Raw genomic sequence first — 12,722 nt, 5'->3', positions numbered from 1 at the left:
AAAAAATTCATATAGAACTGGATTCCATCAAAGAAAGTCCCATGGGAGAAAAGAGTGTTTGGAAATGATGATCATACACTGTAACTCTGTAATTTACCTGTGCACAGCCATGGTGAATTGCTCATGTTTCCACAGAAATGTGAAAATGTAATATTCTATAGTTCTGTACAGGGCCACAAATGACACCATGAAACGACATGATCAATGCATTTCTTATGCAGGTGAAAAACACAAGGTGCAGGTGGGAATCTTTACCATGCCTTTAAATGATATGAGCCAACTAAACCCCTAAAGTGGAATTTTATTATTTGGAGGCCCCAGGGGCTCTTGCCGTAATTTGCATATTTACAAAGAATACATTAGGCCACACTTACCTGATATTATGTCACCCTCCTCCAGAAATGCAACGTTCATGCTCCCCTTCACTACCACCACTACCATCTTCACCATATTTTTTTCTTTATGCTCTGTACACGCGATCGGACATTGATCGGACATTCCGACAACAAAATCCATGGATTTTTTCTGACAGATGTTGGCTCAAACTTGTCTTGCATACACACGGTCACACAAAGTTGTTCTGAACGCGGTGACGTAAAACACGTAAGTCGGGACTATAACCACTTGCCGACCGCCTCACGCAGATATACTGCGGCAGAATGGCACAGGCAGATAGAATCACGTACCTGTACGTGATCTGCCTCCCGCGGGCGGAGGGTCCGAACGGACCCCCCCCTGGTGCCCGAGGCGGTCGGCTTCTGACTGGGAGTGTTCAGAGATGAGGGGGAGGCCATCCATTCGTGGCCCCCCCTCGCGATCGCTCCCAGCCAATCAGATCATTCCCCTGCCTCTGTATAGTACACAGAGGCAGAGGAAATTATGTCATCTCTCCTCGGCTCGGTATTTTCCGTTCCGACGCCAAGGAGAGAAGACTGCAATGTGAGTGCCCCAACACAACACATCACAGTAGAACATGCCAGGCGCACATTACACCCCCCTTTACCCCCCCGAGCACCCCCCAATCACCCCTCCCCCCCCCCCCGTCACACTGACACCAAGCAGTTTTTTTTTTTCCTAATTACTGCATTGGTGTCAGTTTGTGACAGTTAGTGTGTTAGGGCAGTTAGCCCCCTTTAGGTCTAGGGTACCCCCTAACCCCCCCTAATAAAGTTTGAACCCCTTGATCACCCCCCGTCGCCAGTGTCGCTAAGCAATCATTTTTCTGATCGCTGTATTAGTGTCACTGGTGACGCTAGTTAGGGAGGTAAATATTTAGGTTCGCCGTCAGCGTTTTATAGCGACAGGGACCCCCATTTACTACCTAATAAATGTTTTAACCTCTTGATTGCCCCCTAGTTAACCCTTTCACCACTGATCACCGTATAACCGTTACGGGTGACACTGGTTAGTTTGTTTATTTTTTATAGTGTCAGTACCCGGCGGTGATATGTGTTGCCCCAGGCAGCGTCAGGTTAGCGCCAGTACCGCTAACACCCACGCATGCACCATTTGCCTCCCTTAGTGGTATAGTATCTGAACGGATCAATATCTGGTCCGATCAGATCTATACTAGTGTCCCCAGCAGTTTAGGGTTCCCAAAAACGCAGTGTTAGTGCGATCAGCCCAGATACCTGCTAGCACCTGCGTTTTGCCCCTCCGCCCGGCCCAGCCCAGCCCACCCAAGTGCAGTATCGATCGATCACTGTCACTTACAAAACACTAAACGCATAACTGCAGCGTTCGCAGAGTCAGGCCTGATCCCTGCGATCGCTAACAGTTTTTTTGGTAGGGTTTTGGTGAACTGGCAAGCACCAGCCCCAGGCAGCGTCAGGTTAGCGCCAGTACCGCTAACACCCACGCACGCACCGTACACCTCCCTTAGTGGTATAGTATTTGAACGGATCAATATCTGCTCCGGTCAGATCTATACTAGCGTCCCCAGCAGTTTAGGGTTCCCAAAAACACAGTGTTAGCGGGATCAGCCCAGATACCTGCTAGCACCTGTGTTTTGCCCCTCCGCCCGGCCCAGCCCAGCCCACCCAAGTGCAGTATCGATCGATCACTGTCACTTACAAAACACTAAATGCATAACTGCAGCGTTCGCAGATTCAGGCCTGATCCCTGCGATCGCTAACAGTGTTTTTGGTAGCATTTTGGTGAGCTGGCAAGCACCAGCCCCAGGCAGCGTCAGGTTAGCGCCAGTACCACTAACGTACGCACCGTACACCTCCCTTAGTGGTATAGTATTTGAATGGATCAATATCTGATCCGATCAGATCTATACTAGCGTCCCCAGCAGTTTAGGGTTCCAAAAAACGCAGTGTTAGCGGGATCAGCCCAGATACCTGCTAGCACCTGCGTTTTGCCCCTCCGCCCGGCCCAGCGCACCCAAGTGCAGTATCGATTGATCACTGTCACTTACAAAACACTAAACGCATAACTGCAGCGTTCGCAGAGTCAGGCCTGATCCCTGCGATAGCTAACAGTTTTTTTGGTAGCGTTTTGGTGAACTGGCAAGCACCAGCGGCCTAGTACACCCCGGTCGTAGTCAAACCAGCACTGCAGTAACACTTGGTGACGTGGCGAGTCCCATAAGTGCAGTTCAAGCTGGTGAGGTGGCAAGCACAAGTAATGTCATCAAGAAGAAGACAAACAGGCCCATTGTGCCCATAGTGCCCTTCCTGCTGCATTCGCCAATCCTAATTGGGAACCCACCGCTTCTGCAGCGCCCGTACTTCCCCCATTCACATCCCCAAACAAATGCAGTCGGCTGCATGAGAGGCATTTTCTTTATGTCCTCCCGAGTACCGCTACCCAACGAACCCCCCCAAAAAAGATGTTGTGTCTGCAGCAAGCGCGGATATAGGCGTGACACCCACTATTATTGTCCCTCCTGTCCTGACAATCCTGGTCTTTGCATTGGTGAATGTTTTGAACGCTATCATTCACTAGTTGAGTATTAGCGTAGGGTACAGCATTGCACAGACTAGGCACGCTTTCACAGAGTCTCCCAAGATGCCATCGCATTTTGAGAGACCCGAACTTGGAACCGGTTACAGTTATAAAAGTTAGTTACAAAAAAAGTGTAAAAAAAAAAATATATAAAATAAAAAAAAATAGTTGTCATTTTATTGTTCTCTCTCTCGCTATTCTCTCTCTATTGTTCTGCTCTTTTTTACTGTATTCTATTCTGCAATGTTTTATTGTTATTATGTTTTATCATGTTTGCTTTTCAGGTATTCATTTTTTTTTATACTTTACTGTTTACTGTGTTTTATTGTTAACCATTTTTTTGTCTTCAGGTACGCCATTCACGACTTTGAGTGGTTATACCACAATGGTGCCTGCAGGTTTAGGTATCATCTTGGTATCATTCTTTTCAGCCAGCGGTCGGCTTTCATGTAAAAGCAATCCTAGCGGCTAATTAGCCTCTAGACTGCTTTTACAAGCAGTGGGAGGGAATGCCCCCCCCCCACCGTCTTCCGTGTTTTTCTCTGGCTCTCCTGTCTCAACAGGGAACCTGAGAATGCAGCCGGTGATTCAGCCAGCTGACCATAGAGCTGATCAGAGACCAGAGTGGCTCCAAACATCTCTATGGCCTTTTTTTTCATGTAAACAAAAAGTGTCAGAAAGGGCTTTGTCTTCAAGTGGTTAGAAGAGTGGGTGATGTGTGACATAAGCTTCTAAATGTTGTGCATAAAATGCCAGGACAGTTTAACCCCCCCCCCCAAATGACCCCATTTTGGAAAGTAGACACCCCAAGCTATTTGCTGAGAGGCATGTCGAGTCCATGGAATATTTTATATTGTGACACAAGTTGCGGTAAAGAGACACATTTTTTTTGTTTTTTTTTTGCACAAAGTTGTCACTAAATGATATATTGCTCAAACATGCCATGGGAATATGTGAAATTACACCCCAAAATACATTCTGTTGCTTCTCCTGAGTACAGGGATACCACATGTGTGAGACTTTTTGGGAGCCTAGCCGTGTACGGGACACCGAAAACCAAGCACCGCCTTAAGGCTTTCTAAGGGCGTAAATTTTTGATTTCACTCTTCACTGCCTATCACAGTTTCGGAGGCCATGGAATGCCCAGGTGGCACAACCCCCCCCCCCCCCCCAAATGACCCTATTTTGGAAAGTAGACACCTCAAGCTATTTTCTAAGAGGTATAGTGAGTATTTTGCAGACCTCACTTTTTGTCACAAAGTTTTGAAAATTGAAAAAAGAAAAAAAAAAAGTTTTTTCTTGTCTTTCTTCTTTTCAAAAACAAATGAGAGCTGCAAAATACTCACCATGCCTCTCGGCAAATAGCTTGGGGTGTCTACTTTCCGAAATGGGGTCATTTGGGGGGGTTTTGTGCCACCTGGGCATTCCATGGCCTCCGAAACTGTGATAGGCAGTGAAGAGTGAAATCAAAAATTTACACCCTTAGAAATCCTGAAGGCGGTGATTGGTTTTCGGGGCCCCGTACGCGGCTAGGCTCCCAAAAAGTCCCACACATGTGGTATCCCCATACTCAGGAGAAGCAGCTAAATGTATTTTGGGGTGCAATTCCACATATGCCCATGGCCTGTGTGAGCAATATATCATTTAGTGACAACTTTTTGTAATTTTTTTTTTTTTTTTCATTATTCAATCACTTGGGCCAAAAAAAATTATTATTCAATGTGCTCAACATGCCTCTCAGCAATTTCCTTGGGGTGTCTACTTTCCAAAATGGGGTCATTTGGGGGGTTTTGTACTGCCCTGCCATTTTAGCACCTCAAGAAATGACATAGGCAGTCATAAACTAAAAGCTGTGTAAATTCCAGAAAATGTACCCTAGCTTGTAGACGCTATAACTTTTGCGCAAACCAATAAATATACGCTTATTGACTTTTTTTTACCAAAGACATGTTGCCGAATAAATTTTGGCCTAAATGTATGACTAAAATTGAGTTTATTGGATTTTTTTTATAACAAAAAGTAGAAAACATCATTTTTTTTCAAAACTTTCGGTCTTTTTCCGTTTATAGCGCAAAAAAGAAAAACTGCATAGGTGATCAAATACCATCAAAAGTAAGCTCTATTTGTGGGAAGAAAAGGACGCAAATTTCGTTTGGGTACAGCATTGCATGACCGCACAATTAGCAGTTAAAGTGACGCAGTGCCAAATTGTAAAAAGTGCTCTGGTCAGGAAGGGGGTAAATCCTTCCAGGGCTGAAGTGGATAAACAGGGCAGTAGCCAATAGCTTTCGTCTTTTAATTTATTCTGAGCATGCGTGGCACTTTGTACGTCGGATTTGTGTACACACGATCGGAATTTAACCGATCGGATTTTGTTGTCGGAAAATTTTATAGCCTGCTCTCAAACTTTGTGTGTCGGAAATTCCGACGGAAAAAGTCAGATGGAGCCCACACATGATCGGAATTTCCAACAACACAATCCGATCGCACTTTTTCCATCGGAAAATCCGACCGTGTGTACAGGGCATTAGAGTCTTTTTCTTGACCTACAACAGATGATGTAACTCACATGCATGTGCATAGGAGTAACTTTGTCTCGGCACATGTCACTTGTAAGATGCCAGGATTGTAAACTTCTTTGCGTATTTGCAGCTGCGCAAAGGAATTTAGGAAAAAAAAAATCTAGAGGGAAGGGAAAGAGTTTCTCTGTCTTCTATCATAAAAAAAAACCTGGTGTCAATAGAGAGCAAGGAAAATGGACATTGAGACCAGAGTGTTTACCAAATTGTTCCACCCTAGACCGCAAGCCAAGCAAATACCTTTCTGATCCTGCCAAATAAACAAGTGCATCATCTGCTCAAAGGCACTTTTTCTCTCGTTGGCCCCTTTTTATCCCCCGGCAATTACAAATAACAGGGACAGCCCTTTCTTTTACCCCATTCACAGTGGGAAAATAGCAGAACTGTCTCTATTCAAGTCTTGCTAAAGATACAAAAGTTGGATTAGTTTTAAGAAAGTTACTCAAAGATAACCTCATTCTACAGAGTCAAAATACTTGTGTATGGCGAAAGACACCACAAAACCATCTTTCAAATCCATCTATGCTTGGTAGATATATTCTGAAGTCTTTGCTAAAAAATGTACTTTTCCGAGACATGATGCTTATGTGATTTGGTTCTGTCAAGAAAAGTTTACTTTGGGTAGGCCTTTTTCTAGAACTGTGGCAATATATGAAAATATATATTACTATCCATATTAAGCTGTGAAACAAGCCTTTAGTATTTTTATCGGTTTTGGGTAACAACACTATTGGGACGTCTTTCACTAAGGAGGTTAATGCTTACAGCTTAATTTAGGTAACATCACACACAGATTATAACAGTGGGGGAATTCTTGCACCTTTGTCTTGTTTAGAAACAGCATGCTACGATATGGTTTTCTCCTTTATTTCAATAGGCATGCGATACTGGAAAGTAGTAACTCTTTGCTTTTCTTTGCTGAACATCTCAGTCTTTTCCTATTGAGAAAAACACATCAGTAGATTTCTGTTTATTTATGAAAGTATACTCTCTTGTACATTTGGTGGGAGTATCCAGAAATTAAATGGTTCTGATCTAACATCTACCAATTGGTATACACTGTACCTTGGTAATTAAGGGAATTCATAAATCACCAAAAGAAGTATTGTTGAACCTAAAGCCAGAGGACTGCACCAAAAATCAAGCATCTCCTTTTGACTTTTCTCTTCACTACAGCGAAACAGACTTTGGCAAAAGCATGGTGGTTCTCTACCAGACATTAACACAAACATGTCTTGGTACTGAGTTCACGAAAAAAAAGGGATCCTCCCTGCTGTATCGATCAGCTCCTCAGGCTCTCTCCTTGCAGTTCTTGGAGCTCTCTACAGCGACATCTGTCAGTGTGTCTCTCTAAATCTCAGATAAGGCTCAGAGGAGCATGTTGACAGTGGAGGTATCGAGGGCCAGATGCATCTCTGGGGGTCACAATATGCCCAGGTTTGAGCTGATCGGTACAGCGGGGAGGCTCAGTCCGGTGGGAGATTGTTGCCTAGGAGACATCCCAATAAACTCTTGCCACTCTGCTACCTAGCCAAATTCTTCATGTGTTAGCATCTACATGCTGCAATCCCCAGGAGCCATGCACCTGTTCTTCACTCCAGGTCAGGATCTTTAGAAATCCCAGTTTAATCGATCTCAGGCTCTCTCCTTCCAGTCACAATGCTTTTCAGAGGGCATTTGACAGGCAGTAAGGTGATATTATGTCACTTCCTTACTGCCTGAATTAACACTATAATGTCGTACCATCTCTCCACAATCCTGTGCATTGCACATGGTTGCAGCATGGCCCTACTGAACTCAGTGGACAAGTTTGACAAGTGGTGCAGCTTGTCAAACTCTGCACTCTTATGCCGCGTACACGCGGTCGAAATTTCCGACAACAAATGTTCGATGTGAGCTTGTTGTCGGAAATTCCGACCGCGTGTAGGCTCCATTGGACATTTGCTGTCGGAATTTCAAAACAAAATCCATTGTCGTAAATTCCAAGCGTGTGTACACAATTCCGACGCACAAAATTCCACGAATGCTCGGAATCAAGCAGAAGAGCCGCACTGGCTATTGAACTTTATTTTTCTCGGCTCGTCATACGTCTTGTATATCACCGCGTTATTGACATTTGGAATTTCCAACAACATTTGTGTGACCGTGTGTATGCAAGACAAGTTTGAGCCAACGATTTTGTTGTTGGAATGTCCGATCGTCTGTATGCAGCATTAGTTAAATGCTGCAAAGCGAAGCATCACAGCCAGAATGAATAGGCCCATATAGCTGTTGTTTTATTTGGGTGGGCGGCCGGGGGACAGAAAAACCGCAGCTCAGCAACTCGTTTTTACTACTCCCCAACTGCCGGTCTGAAATAAACCTATTTCATGAGCAGTTCTTCCTATTTTTCCTAGAACCAAGTGTTTGTTTTCTATATTTTTTGTACTTACAGACCTTCCCACATCCAAAATTAATATTCAGAAGAATTGCAGTAAGTTCGGACCTCCACAATAGTCCCAATTTCTCATATGGCCCCCTGGAAAAATTAATTGCCCACCCCTGCTCAATTGCATACACCCCTGCAACAGTATTTAAAACTTGAGAGCTTCAATAAACGTATAAAAAAACAGCAGCAGCATTAGATGCTGATCTATTGTTGCTTTTTGTCTTCTGATGTTAGGTGTATAATGTATGGATACATTTTAATTATTGAACTCTAGTTAGAAAGATCGTATAAAAGTGTCTCTTTCAACAGACTGCAGATCTGATTGTATACTGGAACTGAAATGAGAATGATGTGGTACTGTAAGACCATCAACCAATCATTTTGTTGTATACTGCAAATTATACGAAGTACACAAACTGTTTGTTCTTAATTAAAAATGTATTTAAACAGAAAATGTAATTTTTACAAAAAATATTGTTTTTATTACTTTTTTTTACAGCGGGCACATTATGTATGGAACAAGGCGCAGTTTGATGCTATACATGAAACTAACACCGATTACCTTATGGGTAGAGTATTTTTTTGTCATGTATACTGATAAATATCTAAAAGAACATAAACCTGGTATATCTTTGATATGTGTACTTATCACATAACAAAAGTGCATATTTAACAGGATTTGCCAGTACATTTACCAACACATTCACTGGTTAACCTCTAGTCATAAAGCACATTTACCGGGTAAAAGAACATGCTCCCTGAATTTCTCCAAAATATGCTCTTCAGTAGCAAAATGTGCTAACTTTAACAGATAACTTGCTTAAAAAGGGTTAATGTTACATTTCATGAACAATGACTGCACATTTGCTAAATACATTTAAAAACCAAATTTGGAAGCCTAAGATGGCAAATCATTGCATTTTCGAATGAAAATCCAATGATTACCTATAGAGACTGCTAAAACAAATATCCCCCTAAAGGCATGTTGACTGTTCTTAAGCCCTGTACACATGGGCCGAATGATGGGTTGCATCAGCCGCTTCCATAGAAACGACCGACATTCGGCTCATGTGTATTGCAGCCGGTCCGGCAGAAGCCGGGCGAAGGGGCATGACCGAAAAAGGTCTGCCGACCAGCTCCAGGTCAGCACTCTCAGCCAATGGCTGAGAGCACTGATTGGAGTGTTCTGGTTAGTAGGGGGGTCCCCTTGCCAGAACACAATAGAACAGCAGGGGAGAGCGATGTACTAACATTGGATTGTTAGTACAGTGGCTCTGACCTGAGCTGTCAGGGTTTTTTTTTAATCCAGCCTGCTGGGTTGACTGGAAAAAAACTAGCAGTGTGTACTAGGCTTTAATCTGGTGACACCTTGCAAACAAAACAATAGCTGAGGTGCACCAGACTCCTTTACCTGATAGACATTGCTACCTTACAGACTGAAACACTGCAGAATCACTCATTTGCAAGGGAGCAGTGATGGAGAGACATTTCATTGGTTCAGGAATCAGAAGGTGAGTGGACTCACCAATCCTGTCACTGACAAGTTGTACAAAAAGAGCTTCAGAATGCCCAATATCATACTTTGCTAAATTAAGTCAGCTCATGTTTTCCATGTAACAAACAAAAATGGTATATTATCTGACTTGTAAATATTCCAGGTCTTTTTGAACCAAAAGACATGAAGTATGAACTGGCCCGGAATAAGAGCACTGACCCATCCCTGGCCGAGATGACTGAGAAGGCCATCAAGATCCTGAGCAAGAATCCCAATGGGTTTTTCCTTTTTGTAGAAGATAAGTACACAGAATTTAATTTTTAAAAACTTGACAGAAAATAAGATACAAATCCATTTTAAGGGATGTTGAAAAATTGGAATCATCAATAAGCTTTGACATATGTTTGCAATTATCTCATTGCCAAAATATTTCTCATCTGACAAAGAAATGCATGCTTACATCAAACAAATGCGTATGTCTTTATGCCCATCAGACAACCTTGTTTTCACTGGGAAACAAAAAAAAAGTCCAACTAAAAGGATAGCTTGATCACCTCAAGATCGGTCTGCAAAGGGTATTTTCTAGCCATGAACATTAAAGTGTTACTAAACACAGTAATATGAAAATAGTTCAACCGCCCCCCACAGTGCCCACAGCTTATGAATCTTCTTTTTACATTAAAATATTGCCACTATATACCTTTTTGGATGATCTGTATACCACGATTACATTATAAACTGCACAGTTTCTCCAGTGCTGAGAGTTCAGGAAGGTGGAGATTTCCACTTCAGCCTGTATACACGCCAACATGTGTGATCCCAATATCATGTGACCTGGCTAGCTCTGAGAACTAGTAAATGTTCTCTCCAGCATAAAAGACACAACTGAGCATGTGCAGGTCGGCTACTCTACCCGCGTTAGCTGGCTTTCCCCAGGAGGGGAGGATCTGTGCATTTAGCATCAAATAGCCTTTTTACACAGTGCAGAGGATTAACCCCTTAAGTTTCACAGTGAGTATAACAAGCATGCTATCCTACCTATACAGACAGATTTTACTGTTGTGGGTTTAGTAACACTTTAATAGCTTGCATTAACAAAAATAATGATAAACTAGCTGGGTGTGCATTAATGCAGTTAGCAGTAACCCCTCATACCCCTTTATATCCATAGACAAAGAACATTATTTGATTGATTCACACTTAAAATTATTTGGCTAGGGAATATCTAAAGTAATTTCTATATCCATAGATCCATAAACTAATTTCCTGAACAATTTTTTATTGGCCAGATTGGGTGATAACTATTTTGTGTCGTTAAAGCAGAACTTCACCCAAAAGGTATTTTTAAATTAATTTTTTACATTGTTATTATTTTTTCAATTTTTTTTAGGAGCCCCATTGGGGGGCTTTGGGGAAATGTCAAGGGTCTAAAGAAGGGGTGTTCAAACTTTTTTCAAAGAGGGCCAGATTTCATGAAGTGAACATGCGTGAGGGCCGACCATTTTGCCTAACATTTTTTGAACTATTAAAATTAAATGCAAATTAAATATTTTATGCAAAGTTTATTGCAATTGGCATACTATTAATTTCATAACATTGATGACAATATATGAAGACATATAATATATATAGCTTCTCATTTCTGCTCAGGGTAACAATGAGCTCAGGCGTGCTATGTTTAAAAAAAAAATACATCTCTCTCTCTCTCTCTCTCTCTCTCTCTCTCTCTTCTCTTTCTCTTTCTCTTTCTCTTTCTCTTTCTCTTTCTCTTTCTCTTTCTCTCTCTCTTTCTCTCTCTCTCGTTATGTTTTTTTTTTTGCTGTTAATATATCTATCTTCTTTAGTCTGACAAATCCCGAGCGCCACGCACATTCTTAGTATGACCTGGGGCGTGTGGCTGGACGTGTTCACAGGTCTATGCGCCCGAGCCCGCAAGGAAGCTGACAGTGCGCAGCGCCACCGTCAATCACAAGCACTGCGACATTTCCCCGATCTCTGCATCTGCAGTCCGCAGATGCAGAGATCGGGAATAATCACAGTGCCTGTGATTGGCTTTTCAGCTTCATAGTAGCGTGTCACCTGCCACATCGCCTGCCACCAGCCATCCGTCCTTGCATCAGGTGTCCCAGCAGAGTCCGTCCTTGCATCAGGTGCCCCCAGCGGAGCCCCCCTTACATCAGATGTCCCCAGCGGAGCCCCCCCTTACATCAGATGTCCCCAGCGGAGCCCCCCCTTACATCAGATGTCCCCAGCGGAGCCCCCCTTACATCAGATGTCCCCAGTGGAGCCCCCTTACATCAGGTGTCCCCAGCAGAGCCCCCCTTTACATCAGGTGTCCCGAGCGGAGCCCCCCTTACATCAGGTGTTCCGAGCGGAACCCCCCTTATATCAGGTGTCCCCAGTGGAGCCCCCCTTACATCAGATGTCTCCAGCTGTGCCCCCTTTACATCAGATGTCCCCAGCGGAGCCCCCCTTACATCAGGTTTCCCCAGCGGAGCCCCCCTTACATCAGCTGTCTCCAGCGGTGCCCCCCCTCACATCAGGAGTCCCCAGCGGAGCCCCACTTTACATCAAGTGTCCCCAGCAGAGCCCCCCCTCACATCAGGTGTCCCCAGCGAAGCCCCCCTCATATCAGGAGTCCCCAGCGGAGCCCCCCTCACATCAGGAGTCCCCAGCGGAGCCCCCCTCACATCAGGAGTCCCCAGCGGAGCCCCTCCTCACATCAGAAGTCCCCAGCGGAGCCCCTCCTCACATCAGGAGTCCCCAGCGGAGCCGCCCTTCACATCAGGAGTCCCCAGCGGAGCCCCCTCACATCAGGAGTCCTCAGCGGAGCCCCCCCACACATCAGGTGTCCTAGTAGGAGGGGGTATACAAAATACTGTCTCCCTCCGCCAGTCGCATGGTTACAATAGAACCCCCGCCCCTTTCCATAACAGACCGGCAGCGGGGCGGGGGTAGGCGAGGCGGGGCGGAGGGTGGGTTCCATCTAGCCCCCTAGCCGTCTTCCTGGTCTTCTTAAAAATGGTGGCCGGCGGAGACAATGTCTCCGCCGGCTGCGGACCTCTAGCGGCGGCGCCAAAAATCCGTGAAGAACCGGATTTCTCGGGACATTTTCCGGGAAACAATAAAATCATAAAATCAGACCGGCAGTGGGGCGGGGGGTAGGCGGCACGGAGGGTGGGCGGCGACGCAGGAGCTCCAACTAGCCCCCCAGCCGTCTTCCTGGACAATGTCTCCGCCGGCAGGCGGCGGCGCCGAAAATCTGTGA

The 12,722-nt window shown here is 44.5% G+C and overlaps 1 protein-coding gene across 1 annotated transcript in view; it reads left to right on the top strand.

The window, feature by feature from the left end:
- The window catches only part of LOC141139905 (alkaline phosphatase-like), a 117,233-nt gene that overhangs the window by 60,593 nt on the left and 43,918 nt on the right, over positions 1-12,722 (top strand). Inside the window, exons 7-8 of the mRNA XM_073626478.1 lie at positions 8,459-8,528; positions 9,618-9,752. Coding sequence (XP_073482579.1) covers positions 8,459-8,528; positions 9,618-9,752 — 205 coding nt within the window. The remainder of the gene's footprint in view (positions 1-8,458; positions 8,529-9,617; positions 9,753-12,722) is intronic.

Source organism: Aquarana catesbeiana, linkage group LG04 (assembly GCF_042186555.1).
Source record: "Aquarana catesbeiana isolate 2022-GZ linkage group LG04, ASM4218655v1, whole genome shotgun sequence".
NCBI classification, from domain to species: Eukaryota; Metazoa; Chordata; class Amphibia; order Anura; family Ranidae; genus Aquarana; species Aquarana catesbeiana.
This window is presented reverse-complemented; position numbering and strand designations above follow the sequence as displayed.